Genomic DNA, 21,258 nt, shown 5'->3' on the forward strand with positions numbered 1-21,258 from the left:
GGATTTCTCCTCAGAGTGTTGCGGCCGGATCCAACTAAGAGAGACACACGCCGACCGAGTCGCCGCCATTAATTTTGAAATTTGACATCCTTTTTTTAATATAAAAAGATGTCCGAATGTTAATTTATATTTTTTCCGCCATATTAGTAGTCTTTGTACCTTCTGATGCCACATTCTCGTTTCTATTCGTAAATTGTCGCCATTGTCTACTGAAATTGTTGATCCTGTTCCGTTTACGTGGATATTATCCGGAACAAATACAGAGAACGAGTCTCTTCTCGGTACGGATGGTGTCGAACTTCATTTTAACGACAAAAATAATAATACTTGCAGTGTCGCGATCGTCATCGGATACGAGCGGATCTGACGTTTCGTACATTTATCATCAACCAAGCGTGAAACCACGTAAAAACCATTAAACACCTGAAGTTTGATCTCTTAGATGAAGATTTTAGAGACTTTATTAATCAAAATTCCATAAAGTTATCAATTATGTTTATTACAGATATTTTTAACGTTTGATCCTGCTGGAAAATCATTTAGCAACTGCATGTTTACATTATAAACAATATTTAATGTGGAAATAAAATGGCTTCTCCGGGTATTTAAGTGTTATAATAATTATTGAAAGAGTAAAGATATATTATATTGTAAATAAGCTTACATAGTGTTGTCTTCTTGCTTGTTATTAAAGATCAACGAAAGATAAAATAAGTTAAACTTTTAATTCATTCAAAACACCATTCTTAGGTGAAAAATTGTGTTTACTGAGTTTAATTTACTATGATAAAATCGTATATCAAGCTTTCGTATCATTGAAGGTTACTTCCCTCCTTAAAGTTGAAGAAAATTCTCATTTGACTGCTGCTATCTGCAGTAGTTGTAATCTTAACAGTGAAAAACCCTCTTGAAAAATAAGATTTTAATGTATTTTTTGTATCTAGAAATTTGAAAAATTATTATTAATGAAGTTAAGGTTTCTATTTTTATCATCAAATCAGTCCGGCCACAAATACAAATGTGAAAAATGGTTAATCCGTCAAGACTGGAAACAAGTGTGCCGGAAATTCGGTGGTGTACCTGTACTTTGATCGGATAGTTGAATCGGTTTAGGCATCAGCCTACACCGCTCTGGGTGATTCCTGATCAAATCTGGACAGGTCGGAAAACGTCAAGAATTTTTCATATCTCCGATATGTCGGGCCTCGTCTCTCACCATCCGATCACTGCCATTGTGGCCTTGAAAACAATGCTTCCTTAATGTACACAGGATGGATAGAGCATTAAAAAAGTACTTAGACAAAGAACTAACAAATATACATATCGTTTAAGTTTCAACTCTTTTCAAAATATTTATAAAATTTTTTCTTTTTTAAATAATTAATTTTAATATTCATATAAAACGAACATTTTTTAAACTTTTAACTAAAATAAAATAGAAATAATAATAATAATTATTATTTTTATTAAATTACTGTATTTTAAAACCTGTTTGCGCGTTTTTATACCGTTATTCGTTTTTTCAGAAGAGTCCAAGTTCGATTTCCTTGTTCCAAGTTTGTTTAATATTTCAAAAATAAAATATTCTAATACATTATTAATATTTATTATTTAATGAAACATATTAAAAACCTATTAAAATAAAGAAATATTGAAAAATACGATTATTGTTTATCATGACGTAATTTGTTGTCATATCAACAGTCATCGATCTGCGCCAGAAGAGTGCAACACGTCCAAGATGGCGTCGTCAGGAGTAAATACGATTGATGTACAGGAGAAAAGGAAACAAGTAAATTACGTTTACGTTATCTAAAATTTATTATAAGAACTGTATTCTTAATCTCGAATCTTCCAGTCAAATATGTAAACTATAATAAAGTCTTTTTATGTACACAATCATTTATGCTCAACATAAAATATTATTAGGTCCATGCTTGATAATGGATAAGCTTTGTTTTATAAATTAATTAAGAATTATCCACAGTTTTATTGATTTAAGATGCGTATTTGTTGAATATTTCTGTAATTTATATCATTATCTGCTTATCTCTTCCATAAATTCATCATTATCTTGTACTTTACGTAGACTGTTGCTACATGTTATAATATTTGGTAGGAGTTATGTACTGTACATGAATTACATAAAAGTAACCTTCTACCATTTCCTATACAAAATATACAAGGAAAAACACTTTACATTTGTTTTCCTTATAAAGAAATTATTATAAACAAAATTTATAGTATAATATAAAATGTATTGTTATTAATTAGAAGAGTTAGATAGAGGAAGATACAGATACAGTGTGAAAATAAATACCATATATCTATTTATTAAACTATTATTTATATTTGTGTATTAACTTTCCAGTTTCTTTTCTTCATTACAAGAAACTGTTGAAGCTTGAAATATCCTCTTGCGTAATATTCTGTGAAGTTTAAATCATTTTTTTAGCATTTAAATATTAAAAAAGTTTTTAAAAAATAATGCTCAATAAGAATAATTTATATGGCCCATTAACCGGTATGCCAAATAATAATCGGTTGTTAGATTGAAAGTTGGTGTAAGGAACTTTATCGGCAGATGAAATGATTATAATTGTATATAAGTATAAATGTTTAAAGAGAAGCTTTTGGTGTGACGGCCTGATCAGTAAAGCAGTAAAGGTGTCAACCTGTTGCTCTGGGGGATCCGAGTTTGAATCTGGGTCGGAATCTCAGAAATTTTATGAACGATTTGACTCAAATATCTAGACTTCCATTCCTTACCATCTGGTTGTGCAACTGCAAACCCGATAGAAGACAGTTCATTCATCGTAGATCCAAAGTGCCTACAGGACGGAAAGAATTAAAAACAAAGTATTTATAATTATGAATTTATTATGCTTTCATAATATGTATGGCATATTTAATTTTTATTAGAATTGTTTTGTCTTTATTTTGTAATAAGATAAAACAATTCTAATAAAAAATTAAATATGAATTGTGAATTATGAATGATGTTTAAGCATTATTTGTAAGCAAGTATCTGGGTATGACTATTGACATTTCTTGCTATTAAACAATTGTTACATTTTAAAAATTATTACCTTACACAATACAAAAACATTAGTGTTTTATTTATGTATAGTAATGCAAGTAATTTAAGAACGTTTTTAACAGATCAAATTTTGTATACAATAAACTTAAGATTATTTGAGGATGTTATTTAATTATTAATATTGTTAAATTATTGAATAATGAATATCTGTTGTACTATACATAAATACAGATTAAACAATTCACATATTCACTATTATAACGATAATAAAATTTTTTATGAAATATTAAACTCTCTGTACTAGATATTAATTCCATTTCCTCTTTTTTTGCAAAAGAAGGAGAATTAATATAAAATAAGAAAAATTAATGAATTTGAACTGTGATATAAAAAATTTAATGTGTAAAATGTCCACTTTCATCATGTAAAGAGATACATAATTATTAAAATTGAAAAAAATGTTTTTAAGAACTAGAAAATAAATGAGTTAATGAAAAATAAGTAAATTTAAATAGTCAAAATATTTGAACTATGCATGTTCAATAATGAAAAAACTTCAAACTAGATGTATTAACAAATTAATATCAAAAAAACCCTTAATAAACATTCTATTTTTACTGATTTTAACAGAACAAATGTTTTCTACTATTTAAATGGCCATCTTCAGGTTCTAGAATAGAATCTTTTCTGTTTATACTCCTTTACATGTGACTTGCTTTGTACATTAGTAATTTTTGTATGTTTTTAATTTCAAACATTCTTCCTATTCTATTCAGTAATTCTGTTCTAGAACCTGAAGATTGCCATTGTATATGGTCAAAAGATGTTAGTTCCATTAATAAATGTTCTATTTTTACTGGATTTAAGGATTTTAGATATTATCTTCAATAATTACTGATTTGAGGAGAAATATAAATAATTTAGTAACAATTTATTTAGTTAACTTTCTGTAATTATTAATATCTTATACCCTTTTTCATTTTATAAAGATCATTACAAATTCATTCAGTTCTTCTAAGAAGTAAGCATAAACATTTAATATACTAGAAAACTCTAAATGTTTACATTATTAGTAATTTTTTTTTACTGTACTTGGAATTTGCATTCGATAACACCGTTGTTAACATAAACAGATGTTTTTCTAGTTAACATTTGTGAACATTTTTCTAGTTAGTAAGCTGACATAGATTTGATTCCTTCTATTGCTATGGTTCTTTAATGTTTTAATTTTTATTAGTCACAAAAACATAAATAAAACTAAAGCTGAACTTTTAGTTTTTTATATAAATTTATAAATGATTTTACCTGTTTGTTATTCACAAAGATGATTCTGTAATTCTATCTTAAAAATACTTTTGTGAACTGTTTTGTAGATGAAATACATTAAACAATAAAGAAATTAAGCCGTTATAAGAATTTTTTTAAGAAAACATTTATCATCATCATCATCACCATTATTCTGCAGAACATTGGAAACTAGATTATAAATTTTGCTTATCATCAATACATTAACAGGAAATAATGTAGCATGTCCATATCTTTGTTGAACTGAGAAGTTTATTTGTGATTAAATTTATGGATTGTGTTTTCATTTGATTTTAAAATTTTAACCAAGTATGAAACAATTTACATAAATAAGGTTGAATTGAAATTTTGCATAATTAATATAAAGTGTAAAATTAAAATGTTCAGAACATTATATAAGACTTTACAAATTTCTGTAATATTTGCTTTCTTAACTCTAAATATAAAAATATATACTTTGTATTTATTTTATATATTTTGTTAATTACTGGAAAAACTGTAAGATTTGCATTATATACTGACTTATTAGTGTTTAATCATTAAGTGTTCTCATACTAAAAGTAAAGTGAATGGTAATTGGTTGACCTTAACTGTCACCCTTGATCTCTGTTGTGAATATGGCCATAAGTGTGACAAAGATTATCGTAAATTTACGATACAATATTTTCACGTTTCCAAGCTTAAAGGAATATTAAATTGATAATGTAAATTCAGTTATTCTTAAATTTCTGGTTTCATATTATATCAAAATGTCAATCGTACCAGATATTAATTGAAGATATGTATTTGGTCATTTATGCCATTTTTGTTTCATTTATTATTTTCTTATAAAGGAGCAAGGAACGTTAATGGTCTGGGACTCGTTTTTACATTAATAAAATGGCAAAGCAAAATTTCTCAGTATATTTTTTAGTATCTGTAGCAAATCTAAGAAGAGAAATGAATTATTTTGTTATTTATCAAATTAATAAGAGAGTTCTAGATTGCTAGATTTGCATTTATCGTGCAAAGTAAATACACATCCACAAACAATATGTTCTATTAGTGTATGTAGTTTGATTTTATTTTAAAAATTGATTTTTGTGATCACATTTTGTTTTCTAGAAATTTGAGATTAAATCCTTGAAAAGTATACTTTTAAAACAACCTATTAACTTTATTGATATATAAAAAAAGTATATTTAATTAAAAATAACCTTAACAACAGAATAAATTTATAAATTTTATTAAGTTGTTTTCTTTCTTTAATAGTTTCAATAAAGTTAAATTATTATTGAATAGAACAAAAATCATCTAGAGTAATGCATTAAAAATTAATAAACCTTATAATTTTCTATTTATAAAAATTTATAATTTTTTGAATAAAAAACTAAAAATTGATTTTGATAAAAATGTTAAGTTAAATTTGATTGCATTTTTACTTATTTTAAAATTTAGTTTTAAGAATATAAACAACTCTGTGTAATAACATTTTACATATAATTGAAAAATATTTTGTGAAATATTTAATTATAAAATTTTATTCAGGTGATGGTTGGCGATCTGCCCAGTGATTTTCTTCGTATTTCCCCCACCGATCAACAGCAACAACTATCAGCAGATGAGCAAGCAGCAGTTGCATTACAGCATCAGATTTCTGGAGGAAGTTTTGCTCCAGCTAATGTGACCGGAAGGCTAAGTGTTGTTATATCGGAGGTAATAAATGTATATGAATTCAAAACAAAAATAGATTTTTAAGCTGTGTAATTATTACAAACATTTTAAAAAGTACTCTTATTTCATGTAAGCATTTTTTAATATATAGACTATGTTGTATGGTCCACAATTTTATGATAAATTATATTTATTTCTATGAAATAAATGAAAATGAGTAAATTGATAGGTTGCTAATATTGTAAGTTATGACGTGGAGTAGAATATCTTATAAAATTGTCAGCTTTTTAAATTGGATAATTCAGACTAACAAAAATATTTCAGGCAAAGTTGAACAAGAACTATGGAGTTACGAGAATGGATCCTTATGTTCGTCTTCGCATAGGGCATACAGTATATGAAACCCACACAGATTACAATGGAGCCAAGAATCCACGCTGGAACAAAATGTTTCACTGGTGGGAAAAATAAATTATGTTTTAAAAATAAGTTAATTAACTAAAATAATTAGTTGATTAAGAAACTCTTGCTTTGTATGTGTGTGTTTAGAATTAACTCTTGATATAGTAAAATGAGATTTATATGATGGAGTTATATTTGTTTTTAAAAATTTAGTTTGAAAATGTGTCTGCAAATTCATCCACACTTTTAGCTAAAAATTTAGTAGATAATCTCCACTAAGCAAAATTATAATTTGGCACTTTTGTCCAGCTGTCTTTACACAGAGCCTTCTTTCCATTATTGAAAACTTTTTCATTTAATAGAATTTTCTAAATGAAAAACAATCAAAAACATGTTAGTACATTTTTGAAAGTGCCTTCATTACTTAACAATAACAAAAATATTTTTAAAAATGTATGTACAAGGATAATAATTAATGCTTAATTTAATCATTAATTTAATTATCAGATATTTAGGTTTAATAACAACAATTCTGATTTTTAATTTAAGATTTTTTGTAGGAACAAATAGTTCTAAAAATAGTTCAATGTTTTTCATTTTTGTACATTTTATTAAATAAGAATTACCATTAAATTGAGTGTTTTTTGATTTTATTTTTCTCTTCTGCCAATGAAAAAAAAGATTAATAAGAGTTAAGTATAATGTTTAAGAATTGTTTTAATGTAAGGAAAATGACCTTGGTGTTTTAAAAATAATAGAGGGTCATATCTCACACAAAACGGATTGTGACCTAATTTATCCAATTAGGATAAAACAGAGATTGAAATTACAGCTTTAATGAATTGTTCCTTGTGTAAATTTTTATGTAAAAATTGTTTAGTTTATTTAAAATGATTTATGTAAAATGTTAGACACTTAATTCTACGAAGTAATAGTTTCAATTTGAATAAAATAATGTATCTCTTCAGTCTAGAAATACTCAAGCAAAACTGATAAGTTAGCTGTATTTGATAATTTAGAAATTTTATTGCAGATAAGTAATTTTATGATAAATAAAAGATTTCATTTAAAAAAAATTTATTTATTTTTTTTTAGCTTTTTATTTCCTGGGGTTAAAACCTTTTCTGTTAATATATATGATGAGGTATGATAATTTTAAAATTTGTATCCACTTAAAAGAAATTTACTTGTTTATAAACTGTTTATAAATGGTTTTTAACAGTGTGCATTCAGCTTAGATGAGAAAATAGCTTGGGGACAGTATCCTATACCTGAATCAGTTTTTAATGGCGAAACAGTAAATGAGTGGTTTCCTCTGACTGGAAAACAGGGAGAAGATAAGGAAGGAATTATTAATATTGTTCTAAATTATGTGGTGAGTAGAATTATTTTAACTATTCATAATTAGATATAAAATTTTAAATTTTTTAAATGGAATTATATTAATTTTTATTAGTATAGATTATTTTTTCTATCAGTTGCAACATGACTAAACATCTGGCATTTTGCCAGCTGTAGGTGTAGCTGGATAAGTCTATGTCATAGAAATTGTGCAATACTCTTGAAAATATTGTCAATTGTATACTTAGTTGTTTAAAATTTTGTAGTTATGATGTGTTTTCCTTTTATATTCCCTATTCCTCTTTTTATACCATTTAAAACAAGGACTAGAAATGTTCAATATTTTGTACAGCCTATTCCTGGCACACTGGTTTGTCCTCAACCCATGGTGATGGTTACGACACCTACGCCAGTTCCTTATTACAGCGTGGTGCCAAATGCTATGCCTTATTATGCACCAGGTATGTAAATTTTAGTTTTTAGGTAAAATCCCTTCTTTTTTAAGTTATTAACAGTTATAGCAATAATAGAATAAGCGCATTTGCAATTTCATGTAATTTGGTCATGCGTACGTAATTTGTATTATATGTTTAACAGCTGCCGAATGCGATGGTGAATGTTGATTAGTTATAATGAATCAGGTTTTGTTCAAATTTCACAGAATGATTTTACATGATTTTATTTTTGAATTTTTCTCTTAACTTCTTTCATAAAATATGTTTCGTTAAACCGTTGGCAAGTTGTAATTGAATTACATGCTAATTTCAAAATAAATGGCGAAATAAATGTGAAGTCATCGTTCTAATTTTGTGATAAAATAAATTCAATTTGTCAGAATTGATCTTAAGATTTATTTTTAAAGTTATTTATTGATAGAAAGCATTGAATTAAATCAACTTATAAGATTATTGTTAATAAAATATGAAGTAAAAAAAGCTTAAAATAATAACTTATTTAATTGAACAATGCAATTATTTTTATATTGCCAAATTTTAAGGAAAAAATTGAGTTTAATTAATTACCATCAAAATGTTTCGTAATATTTTTAATGTATCAGAGATAAAATGAATCATTTAGAGAACTGTTCTTGTGTTTACAGTATTATTCATCCAATTGCATGGTGACATGTTATGTCACTTTTCATTTTTCATAAAAATAAATGCAGTTTGAGTTATAACTTTAATTTTAAATTTAAATTTTTTATTGCCAAAATTTGTAAATTGTTTTATTTAGTAATTATTAGCTTTATAAAAATTAATTAATTCAAAATAAAATAATTATCATAATTACTTATCCATGTAACATTTATAACGTGGTACGATCCAAAAGTTCGGGGACTGCAGTAATCTATGACAACATAAACATGTATTTGAAGTTACAGCGTATGAAATGGATTCTACCAAACCACCTCTATGTGTTCAGGTTAATTCACCCATGTCATGTGATTAAACTGCAAGCACTGCTGTTTTTTTTCGGAGATAGTTACCTTTGTTCTGCAACGTAATAAAAGTGGACATTAAATTTTGTCAGCGTTTAGGTAAAACACCTATGGAGACTTTAAAATTGCTAAGAAAGGTGTACGGTGATTCTACCATGGCAAAGTCGAAATGTTGGAGGTTGTTCTTGAAACTCCACTTTTATTACGTCGCAGAACAAAGGTAACTATCTCTGGAAAAAAACAGCAGCGCTTGCGGTTTAATCACGACATGGGTGAAATTAACCTGAACACGTAGAGGTGGTTTGGTAGAATCCATTTCATACGCTGTAATTTCAAATACATGCTTTTGTTGTCATAGATTACTGCAGTCCCCGAACTTTTGGATCGTACCACGTATATGTTTACTTGGTAATTATTAATATATCACTAATTGAATCTTAGGCTAAATGATTTAAACAAACTAAACACTAATAAATAAAAATGTCTTCTTATAAGTCAGATATATTTTTTTTATTTCAATTATCTATGACTTCAGTGCCTGCAGTCCTCTATGGCTGTCAGCTGACTTGTGCTGTTACCATTAAGTATATGAGGTTGTTGTGTATGTTATATTTATGCACACATACCATTCCAGGGTAAAAGTGCAAGTCGGCTGAGAGCCATAGAAGGCTTTGGGTGCTAAAGTTGGCACACTAAGTGACCTATAACAAAAATATGCTTGAATACAATTATTCGAAGTATGACACACCAGCAATGTTCCCTCTAAATGCAAATTTTTTTTGTAGATGAGTGGAACATATACTTCTCTGAGCAAAAATTTGTCTGAGCATATACATAAAATCTTATTTTTTCCTATAAAAATTAAAATAATTAATTATAAAGTAGAGATTAAAATTCATTTTAAAACATACTTCCATACAAAATATTATCTTTTGTCAATGATTTAATATATTTAATTGAAATATTAGTAGCAATAATCATGTTGCAGACAGAGTGAGAAATAAGTAAACAACAATTCAAATCAGTGTGCATACTCATCTGCGCGGCACATAAATTCTTGTGTGCGGCTGTGCAGCTTTGAGAGAACATTGCACATCAGATGCCTTTGTGATATTTTCAGTTATCATAAATTGAAGAAGAAAATGTGTGTCAAAACACTTTTATATAAATTACTCTCTACTAATGTATGAGAACATTTGTATCAACTAATTTGGAAATCAATAGCGAAAGACCTACTAAGTTTTATGTATGTATATAACTAGAAACCACAGGTCTAACTAAAAATTTTAAACTAAACAAACTAAAAGTATCTATAATGTAAATGAGATGGAATATGAGAACTTGTTGAAGTAGGCTGAATTATCGTAGGAAGTAAGTTTCTTAAACTCTTCTGACAAAACAGTTTTGTGTTCTAAAATGATTTTTGAATTTATAGTTGTCACATGATTTACTTATCAACCATTTAAATCCAAGCCTATTCTGACAGGGATGGATTTAAACTTGTGATTATAAAGAAGAGGCTTCTCCTCTCTTTATTGAATTAAGGTATTTCACTTTTGAGTTGATTAAATTGAGCTCTGTAACTTGTGTAAATTGGCCTTCCTAACAGTCAAAATAAATATACTGGTGTGTGTGTGTTTATATAGATGTGGTTTTAAAAGTTTTCCTTCCTTTTGTAAAATATTTAATGTAAACCTGAATTTTCTTCCTTTAATAATGGTTGTCAGTTTCATTAAAAGTTATTAGGAATTGTTGGTTTAGAGTCTAACTTGTAAAAATTGATTTGTTATTCTAAATCTAAATTTTAAATATCCTAAATATCATAATTCATTATTTTTTCATTAAACCTTTTAACATTAACTATGCAATGGCTCCTACGTACTTGTGGCAGTTATGGAGGTCATGTGGCTATGCAAAGCAATTCTTGGCATGACCTCCACTGCCGACTGATACTAGTAAACTAGGAGATGGATGAGTCAACGTGTGATGTCTGGATTTGGAAATTATGTTGGTGCTTGTTTGAAAAACTATTTTATACTTACGAGAAATAAGATTGTTATTTTCACTCCAAATCGATTGTTTATAAAATTTAAATATTTCTTAAATTAATTAAAACTTTTTTCTCATTTTTAGTTTATCCCGTTGCTCAGTACCCTAATCAACCAGGTGTTCAAGCAGAAGTACCGGTACAGATATCGGATGAAGACATTAAACAGGTGAAATTGAAGAATGAGAAAAGTAAGAGACTTCGTCAAGATCCACTTTACAAATCTTTTCTTCTTTTCTTGCAGGTTCATGAAATGTTTCCTAATATAGACAAAGAAGTGGTCAAGACAGTCATGGAGAGTAATCGCGGTAATAAAAATAGTACCATTAATGCGTTACTGATGATGAATTCGGAAAGCTGAAGTTAGCACTGTACAAAGTTGTAATTTAAATCGATCGCCGGTCTTAATATGGGCCATTCCCAATCAGTTTAATTATTTCAAAAATGGATAAATTTTATAATTTAATTATCTTGTAAGTATTTGATCTTGTACATTATTTCCGGTTTAAATGTCTGTCAGTTTCCCTTAATGTTTTTAGTAGCTAAAGCCAGCATTATGCAGAACTCGATGTACGTAAACAAGAATTTTATGATATGTAAAGTATTTGATACCAAAGTAGGAACATCATTTAATTTGAAAAAAAAATATAATGTATACATATTAGCTTCATAATCAAGAAATTAATGATTTAGCTTTGTAAACTCCAATTATTTTAAAGTATGTTGTAACTATGAATATGCATAGCTGCTACCATACCAAACTGTCGTTAAGAGCACCACTTCTGCATCGTTTAGTCACCGTTCTTTTCCAAGTATTTAATTGCAGAGTAATGTTTTCGTGCCAATTTTAAGTGATGTACCTCTTAATGTGTGTGAAAATAAAGATTATACATTTATAAGTTTACATTTTTACTGTTTGCAAGCCATAAAATTTGCAGCCTTTTAAACCTAATTAAACCCTGTTATACAAATTTAGCATAATTTTTTTTTTTATTAATTCAAATAAACTTTTCTAATTTTATCATTAAAGCTTCACATTATTAAATTAAAATCATTACACAATAATTTGTATGGAACCTATTGTGTAAAGATGCTATTTAAATTAATTCTCACACTTCACATATTTGGAATTCTTCGAATATTTACGGTAATTTTACTGATTTAAGAGTAATTTAGAACATGTTCTCAACCAAATAATCCTAAATTATATTTAGAATTTCATTTGTTTTTTATAAATTAAAGGCAATCGACTGGAAATCAAGTTTTATCAATGTTAAATGAAAGGCGGATGTTTATGGAAAGTGGGAACAAACGCGTTAAACTCTAATAGATCCAAAGTCTGTCGGCGAAGTAATGCCCACACTTCTTACTCATACAAAGGGGCGTCGTTAGAGCTTGACCATCTTCACGTCGACCCCACAGATTACCATAATTGGATCGCCCGAATGTATATTGCCTTTAACAGGCCGGATCGATAAAGTGCCCCCTAGTTTTTTTTTTCTTTTTGTCTAAATTTCATATTCTATAATAATAGAATCGAAAAATGTTGCATTAACTTAATGCGAATGTTGGATATAGAACGCTCGTATTATTATTATTCCTTTTGGTCAAGAGATCTAAATTATGTTAAAGAGAATAATCAAAACTGCATTCGGAAAATATGTAATTGGAACATTATATATTTCTTAATGTAAAACTCAAGGACGATTGTTGCGTTTCGGGAAGTCGTTAAACTTCTCTAAGATCGTAATTAACATTAATAAACATTCAAATTTATCTTTTTTTTTCTCAATAGAAAATTCAATGCATTCTTTCATTTTAATATTACGAAATTTAAATATTTTTCAACACGCAAATAAAAAAATAATAATTTTCAATGTTTTTATTTTTTTTTAATTACGCAACTTTTTCACATTTCAAATTTACCTGTTGAGTGGCAGTTCGATCGCTTAGCATCCTCTTAAAAAATTAATTTTTTAAAAAAATTTTAAATTATATTTTAAATCATTTTCCCTCCGAAAACTCAAAAAATATATAAATAAAACCCGAATAACCGTTATTCTTCGGATAGTAGTCGTAAATTTGGACAGATGTTAATTTTAGGGTGGAGCCGGTAATCGACCTCAGACAGTAGTGGGCAGAGAAAAGTTCGTTTCGCCTGGAAGGTTACTTCCCACGCATTATATTTATTTTAAAATTTCGCGACCCTTTTCTGGTATTTTTCTTAAAGAAAAATCAAATTCTAATGTTAATTTTTGTGTTTTTTACACCCGCCCGAGTATTAATATAACAAATGCGCGTGCTAAAATCGCGATTAAAAATTTATGCAAATTTATTTTATCAATCTATTTTTCCAGATTTAAGACTTTATAAAAAGGTTCAAGTTTATTAAACCGATAAAACGAGTTAAAATTTCCATATATAGTGGCGGATTTCGGTTAGGAAAGAGAGTGTGGGTGAGATAAAAACGCGACTCCACCCAAGACCTTTTTTGCCGTTAAGAAACACGTTTCGTATCTTGTTGTTTAAACGTAAATGGAAGTTTCGAAAACAATATTGTAAAGTTGTGATGACGAAGGATTACGTCACAAAACAATCCGGATTATATTATTTATTTATTTAAAATTGATAATACAAAAGCGCTACCCAACAATTTTTCTATAAGTAGAAAAATGACGTTTCACTTCACTAACGAGGCATTTAGTTATCGGCGTAACATTCATCGATCGCGCTTAGGACGATTTTATTATTTAATTTTTAACGCTCGAATGAAATAATTAGCCATCGAACACGCTAAAATTCACCAAAGGAGGAAGTCGTAATCGAGGTGTAACAAAAACCCACAGATTCTGGAAACCAAGGTTAGATGAGACCACTTCGCTAAAAGATGGATGCGCGTGCATCGATTCGAACCAATCACCAACGATCTTATAAACGATTACTATGAGTCACAAGCCAGTTAACCAATACGCTTCGAGATTCTTTTTATTGAATAAGAGTTGAAGCAGACGACAACTGGTAGTCGGTCGGTGGCGGAAGAACGAGACGCAGCACAATGGTCATCAGGGTAAGTGCATATATCAATTATTTATCCAAAGAATCGTTGATAAAGCCGAATTATAAATCATAAATGACGGAGGATTCGATTTCTGACGTAGTTATAGACGTTTTACGCGGATTTTTTTCAGACATTTGATACAAACAGGGATGACATCAGTCGCGGTTTACATATGGGTGTTGTCTGTGGACTTTTTACACGTTTGTTCCGTTTGATTCGATAATTAAGTCGCGATATTAATTGCCCTAAAAACTTTTTTAATTATGGTTCACGATGAGATTAAGCAATTACAGTTAGTGAAAGTAGGAAGTTTATAATTTAGGTCGGGTTGAGGTTGAATTTGGAAGCCCTTAATCATTAAAAGACATAAAAATAAAACCAATTTACCGATAATTAGTACAAATTTCCCGCGCTTTTGTTAATAATATCGATTTCTACGATATTATCAGGAAAATGCACGAGATTAAAATCACGTGTGGTTTGTTTATAATGTCAAAATTCTCTTTATGAAATTCTATATAGGATTCGAGAAAAATCGAAACTTCTGGTCTTGTTAATTGTTTTTTTCTTCTTTGCGATAATTATTAAAGGAATAATATATGTAATTTGTAGGCGGAAACTGTGTCAAGAGGGCACAGATGAGAAAAACCTGTTCTGCCCACAAACTTTCCTGCCAAATTTTCTTCAAATCACATTCTCTGAACTATAAAAAAATTGTCACAATTCGAATCGTTGCTTCATTCCATTATTGCTTAAAACTGCTGTATGCAAACTGTTTTAAAAATTTCTTCGAAAATATGGTTTTTATGAGCAAATATTATGCAATATTTAACCACAAATCGTATGCGTTAGTAAAATAAGCCTGCTTTTCAAGGTCTCTATTTAAAAAGCCATAAATCAATAGTTAAAAAAAAAGAAATAAAGGTCAATTGAATTAGCGGCACATTCTTTGCTTACAGAGCGAATCCAGCCAGTGCATGGGCTACTACGTCCAACAGAGGCCATGGACACCTACTAAGAGAAGGGGCCCTATAGCCGCAGAGTACACTACCCCAGGACCTGCAGCAGTAGCTTTGCCTTCTACGATTGGTAAGTGAGCATCATTTATCAACCATTCATCAATTCCAGACGTGGGATACGCCCGGATATTAACGATCGAATTTGAGATTTGTTCTGTTATTCAACACCGAGATGTTATGCATTTAACATCCTGCACTTTAAACGCTTATCATTTTTATGTTAAAATTTCAATCGCATCTTTACGAAAAAAATCTAACACAACTGGAAAATACCATTGATCAAATGATTAAAAAAAATTCTTTGCCGATACAAAAAGTGTAGACGCCACAAAGTCAGGTGTCCTACAAACAATAACGGGTCAGATTAACATATTGGTAATTCCGCCACCTGCCAAAAAAATCGTTTCGTCTCTCGTTCCTTGCCAAATTAATGTTTTAAACAACATGGAGTACCGACGATCGTTCTAGAAAGACGATCGATGCGGTCGTGTGTGTTAGAAGGTACGAGAGGCCAACAGCTGTTTAATGACCCGCTTTTTAAAGTAAACGGGTTGCGAGGGAGAGTGTAAACGGTTGCAATGCCATATTTGGAATTGGATATCAACGAAGTAGGTGAGATCGGTCTGCCTCTACGCTTACGTAATGCGTGACCTACGACGAGTCTGACCTCTCGAAGAATGGATGGATGGCCTTGGAGAACCAGTTCTCTTCTGGCCTATATTTGACGTGAATGGAACATAGTCGCGTGCTATCTCTTTCGCACGATATTTAAATCTTTAAGTGGTGTCTAGGATCGATCAAAAACTCGTCTCTCAAATACTCCTGTTAAGTTGATAGCTTTCTATTTATCTTACGTGAGCAGCACCGATTTATTCAGTTAATAACCTCAAATGACAGCTTGTTAAACAATTAAGTAAATAAAAGATAAAAAATACCGATTAAAAAACAAATTTTTAAAAAATCCATTAGGAAAGAATGGATGTCTGTTCAATTTTTATGGTTAATTGTTGACATTCACGAAAATGAAACCATAATTTAAAATATTAACATAATTCCAAGAACACAATGGTACCAGGAATATTAAAAAAAATAATAATGAAAAAGATTAATTATATTGCAAAACATGCTGATAAAATGGGAAACCTGGCAATTTGCCTCTCTTGAAAATAGTCTGATTAAATCTTATGTACTGCATCTATTTGTCTTTCTCTTAATAAAAAGTTAATAACAGCTATTACCGGCTTCAAGGTTGAATTGTGCTTCCTGATTACCACTGGCAGGAAAACATTTGGTATAGAGAAAATCTTATATAAAAAAATTTACTGCTCTTCATTGTTTTATTGCTTCTAATATTTTAATGTTAATATTAATTAGGTGTTGCAAAGAATGACACTACAAGAGCCAGGTCTCCTGCATTTTCCTTTGGAGGAAAGTAAGTTTTTTTAAAAATAATAATCATTCCATAAATCATTTCAGCATTAACTTAAAATTACATGTAATTCCAGACACGAAGAGAAACAAAACTTCTTGACTCCTGGACCAGGTACTTATCAAGTAGATGGTGTATGTAGAACAGGAAAAGAAACTTCTCCATCAATGACAATTTCTGGAAGACACAAAGAACCGGAACCATTTCAAACTCCTGCTCCTGGCTCATACAATGTCAATGGAGTATGCAGAACGGGAAAAGAAACTGTACCTGCTCCAACCATTTCTGGACGTCATAAGGAACCAGAACAGTTTCAAACTCCTGCTCCTGGCTCATACAATGTTCAATGGAGTATGCAGAACGGGAAAAGAAACTGTACCTGCTCCAACCATTTCTGGACGTCATAAGGAACCAGAACAGTTTCAAACTCCTGCTCCTGGCTCATACAATGTTGATGGAGTATGCCGAACCGGAAAGGAATCTGTGCCCACTCCCACTATTTCTGGAAGACATAAGGAACCAGAAGCATTCCAGACACCTGCACCAGGTTCATACAATATAGAAGGATTGTCTAGAACAGGAAAAGAAACAATACCAGCACCTACCATCTCTGGAAGGAACAAGGAACCTGAACCTTTTCAAACACCTGCACCAGGTTCATATAACATTGAAGGATTATCTAGAACAGGAAAAGAAACAATACCAGCACCAACTATATCTGGAAGGAACAAAGAACCTGAACCATTCCAAACACCTGCACCAGGTTCATATAACATTGAAGGATTATCTAGAACAGGAAAAGAAACAATACCAGCACCAACCATATCTGGAAGGAACAAGGAACCTGAACCTTTCCAAACACCTGCACCGGGTTCCTACAATATCGAAGGATTATCTAGAACTGGAAAGGAAACTATACCTACTCCGACCATTTCTGGAAGAAATAAAGAACCGGAAGCATTCCAAACTCCCGCACCAGGCTCCTATAGTCCAGAAAAATGTGATAAAGTGCTCAATTCATCACCAAGATATTCTTTTGGATTAAAAGGAAAAGATGCTAAAAGTGATGAAACACCAGGTATGTTTAATAATTACACTGCATATAAAATTAATTAAATAATGTAAACGTTAAAAGTTAAATGATATGTTTCAGCTCCCAACTCATATAAAATACGCTCTTCATTGGGCTCAAAAGATAGTACTCACATGCAATCACCTAGCTACTCAATGTGCGGAAAAGCAAATGGGTTGTGGGATGAACGTAAAAATGTAAGTTTATTTTCAAAATATATATTAACAACAGCACTAATCCAGAATATATTATAAAATGCATATAAATCTAAAACATTAGATGCCTGGTCCTGGAACTTATTCTATACCTGAACCCGAAAAATATAAATCTAAATCTCCAAGCTATTCTCTCAGCGTACGAACAAACATTCCTTCTGATCACACAAAGAAACCAGGTCCTGGAGCGCACTCACCAGAAAAAGTAAGTTGATTTCTATATATAAAATATTAATCAGAACTAATATTTCAAAACAATCTAATACTAACTACCTTACTAACATTTAGTGCTATCTTCACCATTTAATAGGTGTGGATCACCAAACAAACCTCGCCTTGTTATAGCTTCGGAATTAAACATAGTCCATATACCGCTCCTATTCTTGACCCTTCAATGTTTCAGCGGTATGTTCTAAACACCGCTAAGCACGTGCATACGAAAAATGGTTTATTAGAAAATAGTTATAATTATTAAACAAAATAGAAATGCATGCTTAAAGTGAAACATTTTTAAAATAAGCATTACAAATAAACTCACAGTTTCAATTTTATTTTCACAGACAGTGATGAAGCATGGACCAGCTTATACTTTTGGAGTTCGCCATTCTCCACATGCCAGCAATGTAGACAAATCTCCTTAAGGAACAAAATTATTCCCGAGAAATCCCATTGATTTCCTAGGTACTTAATAGAACAAATAATACTTATAAAGCTTCTTTATAAATTTTATATTTTTGTAAGATATTGCAATAATATTCATATTGTGCTTCATAAAACCTGAAAGTGCCAGGAGCTGTACTAATAATCATGGGATAAACTGCACTGCCATAGAAAACACAAAACTTTTTTATTATGTAGTTTTTTGAGTTCCTGTTATGAAATGATTAAATTTGATTATATTCATGCCTTGATTATCTTTAGACTTGTTGAATGTTTTAAACATTTATAGAGATTATAAATTGCCAAATTTCTGGAAAAAAGCAATAACAATTGATATGATGTTCCTTAATTCCAAAATAATGTTTTATAAATTTTTATTTAAAAGCTTTCACTCGTCATCGGATAATCAAGGTCCAATTATAAATGCAATTCTCAATCATTTCATCAGTACATTTTATGTGATATAAAAGAAACTAACCCGGTGACAGGATATGTAGAACAAATTAGAAATTTTGTGATAAAATATAGTTTTGTAAAAAGTTTGAGTCCCAAAATTATTGACAGCATCATCGAAAACAAAATATCATTTATTTGAAAAATTAACAATTTATATAATATATATAATATATAGAACTTTTCATCTCCACTTTATTCTATAAAATGTTAATAAAAATATTTTAAAAATCAAAATAATTTACAAATATTTATACATCTTTTATCACACAACTAAAACAGAGTATTTCATTAAATACTAAATGATTTTATATACATACACAAATTCCCAGAGATCATATTATCTGAACCTGGAATTAATCACATTTTGTATGCAACATTTAATATCATAAAGATTTAAGCAAAATTTGATACGATAAGTTTATATATCAAATAATTGTAAAGCAATATCAAATTTTGATTAATGTTTCCTCCGACTCTCCCGATAATTCCAAAGTATGATAGAAATTAACATTAGGATCTGCTACTTTCTCATCACAATTGATGGATTGAACAGAATAGGTGGTGCGACTAGTACACTCTTCCGATATTGGTGCCAAGACTGGTTGATGAATTCTTGTGCTTGACAACAAAGCTAAATAAAATAAATATTAATATTTATAATGAATATTTCATAAATACAAAGTAGCAAGTAATTTTATTAATATTCAATTAATGTCAAACACTCAAATAAATTCTCTGTATTATCACTTACAAAATTAATTCTTAGCATGTTTGAATGGAATAAATTAGCAACAATATTAATAATGTTAAAAAATGTAAAAGTTCAAATATTGAGATTTGACTGCGTTAAATCCATATTTGATCAATAAATAAACTGTTTGATATAATAAATGTTTGAAATGTTATATTGCCCATTTTTATTAAAAATGTGTTCCATATACAATTGATTGAATATGTGCATGCTATACTATTGAATGCTCCATTTACTATAAACTTCAGATTATTTTATATTTTCAAGAAATAAATCATATAAAGTGAAGGAATCTGCTTCATAACATGTGCATTTTCAGACATAGCAAGTTCAATATCTAGATATATAATGCCCAAAAATCTTGTCTTTCATAGGATCTACAGCATCTTAAATTTTAAATTTATATAGTTTTAAGATAATTTGATATATTGTTATTGAATGTTTAAATGTAATTTATACATGTTTAATAATGATATATTGGACACTTGAGTAGGTTACATATAATGCTGCTTCATATTTATGCTTCACTGTACAATAAAAAATTAATTCTAATTATATTACAAGTATAAAAAATTCTCACTTATTATGTATTCTTAGGATCAATATTTTTAACAAATGAATACATGGGATTTACTAACATCACCTCATAACAATTACGATAATGTTTTAGTAATTATTTTTCAAAACAGGATAAAGGTAGTTTCAAATACATTGTTTTGTAGTTGTTTTAATGTTTCTTTATAAGAAAATACTTTTAAGAATTATTTATGTTCCTTTAATTTGATATTATTGTTAGAATTATTATTTTTCTAGTAAAAGTTTTGATAAAATCTTGCAAAATTTTAAACATTACTTTTGTCATATTTACAATAAGAAAAAAACATTTTGCATGTTTTAACATTTAAAATTCATTAAAGATATAAGTTTACCTTCGAGGCTACATTTGTCAATTGGCAATCATTGTTATTATGACAATGTTTGAAAATAAAAAAGAAATATTACATAATATTTTTTTCATTTCAAACTTTATTGTAACAATAATAAAATTTATACTCTTGCCAAATGTTATGTAATAAAATAATAATCTTAAATTGTTGTTTCTATGAAATTTTTATATCAATAATTTATCATTTTAATTACATACTTTTTAAAACTTTTTCTTATTAATAGCATATTGACATAACTTACTTTCAAAAATATAGATAATGAAGTATTTATAAAAGTACACTCTAAACTTTATTATTTCTTAACATATTTTAGAAATTGAATTTTTTCTTGCATTTTACATATATAATAATACAATTATTATTAATAAGCTTATGTTAACAAGTATTAAATATACAAAAATTTTGAAAAAAATATTTTCCACATT

General features: G+C 28.9%; 3 protein-coding genes across 4 annotated transcripts in view; 2 read left to right on the top strand and 1 right to left on the bottom strand.

Moving 5' to 3' along the window:
- The first annotated feature begins 1,701 nt into the window (after positions 1–1,701).
- On the top strand, positions 1,702–12,130 carry LOC136988338 (toll-interacting protein-like). Its single transcript, XM_067286220.1, has 8 exons — positions 1,702–1,792; positions 5,873–6,040; positions 6,323–6,456; positions 7,496–7,544; positions 7,623–7,775; positions 8,094–8,202; positions 11,313–11,395; positions 11,471–12,130. The coding sequence occupies exons 1-8, from the start codon at positions 1,742–1,744 to the stop codon at positions 11,585–11,587; spliced, it is 864 nt and encodes a 287-aa protein (XP_067142321.1). The 5' UTR covers positions 1,702–1,741; the 3' UTR covers positions 11,588–12,130.
- Positions 12,131–14,142: 2,012 nt separating this feature from the next.
- On the top strand, positions 14,143–19,218 carry LOC136988344 (sperm-tail PG-rich repeat-containing protein 2-like). The gene is given in 9 exon segments (XM_067286227.1): positions 14,143–14,293; positions 15,244–15,373; positions 16,678–16,735; positions 16,809–17,094; positions 17,096–17,810; positions 17,886–18,001; positions 18,084–18,224; positions 18,330–18,424; positions 18,580–19,218. Coding segments are annotated over 9 exon segments (1,560 nt in total). The 5' UTR covers positions 14,143–14,281; the 3' UTR covers positions 18,587–19,218.
- Positions 18,549–21,258, bottom strand: part of LOC136988345 (uncharacterized) — a 33,956-nt gene continuing 31,246 nt past the window's right edge. For both annotated transcript variants that reach the window (XM_067286228.1, XM_067286229.1), the window contains exon 12: positions 18,549–19,766. In XM_067286228.1, the coding sequence (XP_067142329.1) occupies positions 19,582–19,766 (185 nt within the window). In that variant the 3' untranslated portion in view covers positions 18,549–19,581. The remainder of the gene's footprint in view (positions 19,767–21,258) is intronic.

Source organism: Centruroides vittatus, unplaced genomic scaffold (genome assembly GCF_030686945.1).
Source record: "Centruroides vittatus isolate TY-2023 unplaced genomic scaffold, ASM3068694v2 scaffold_3293, whole genome shotgun sequence".
Lineage (NCBI taxonomy): Eukaryota > Metazoa > Arthropoda > Arachnida > Scorpiones > Buthidae > Centruroides > Centruroides vittatus.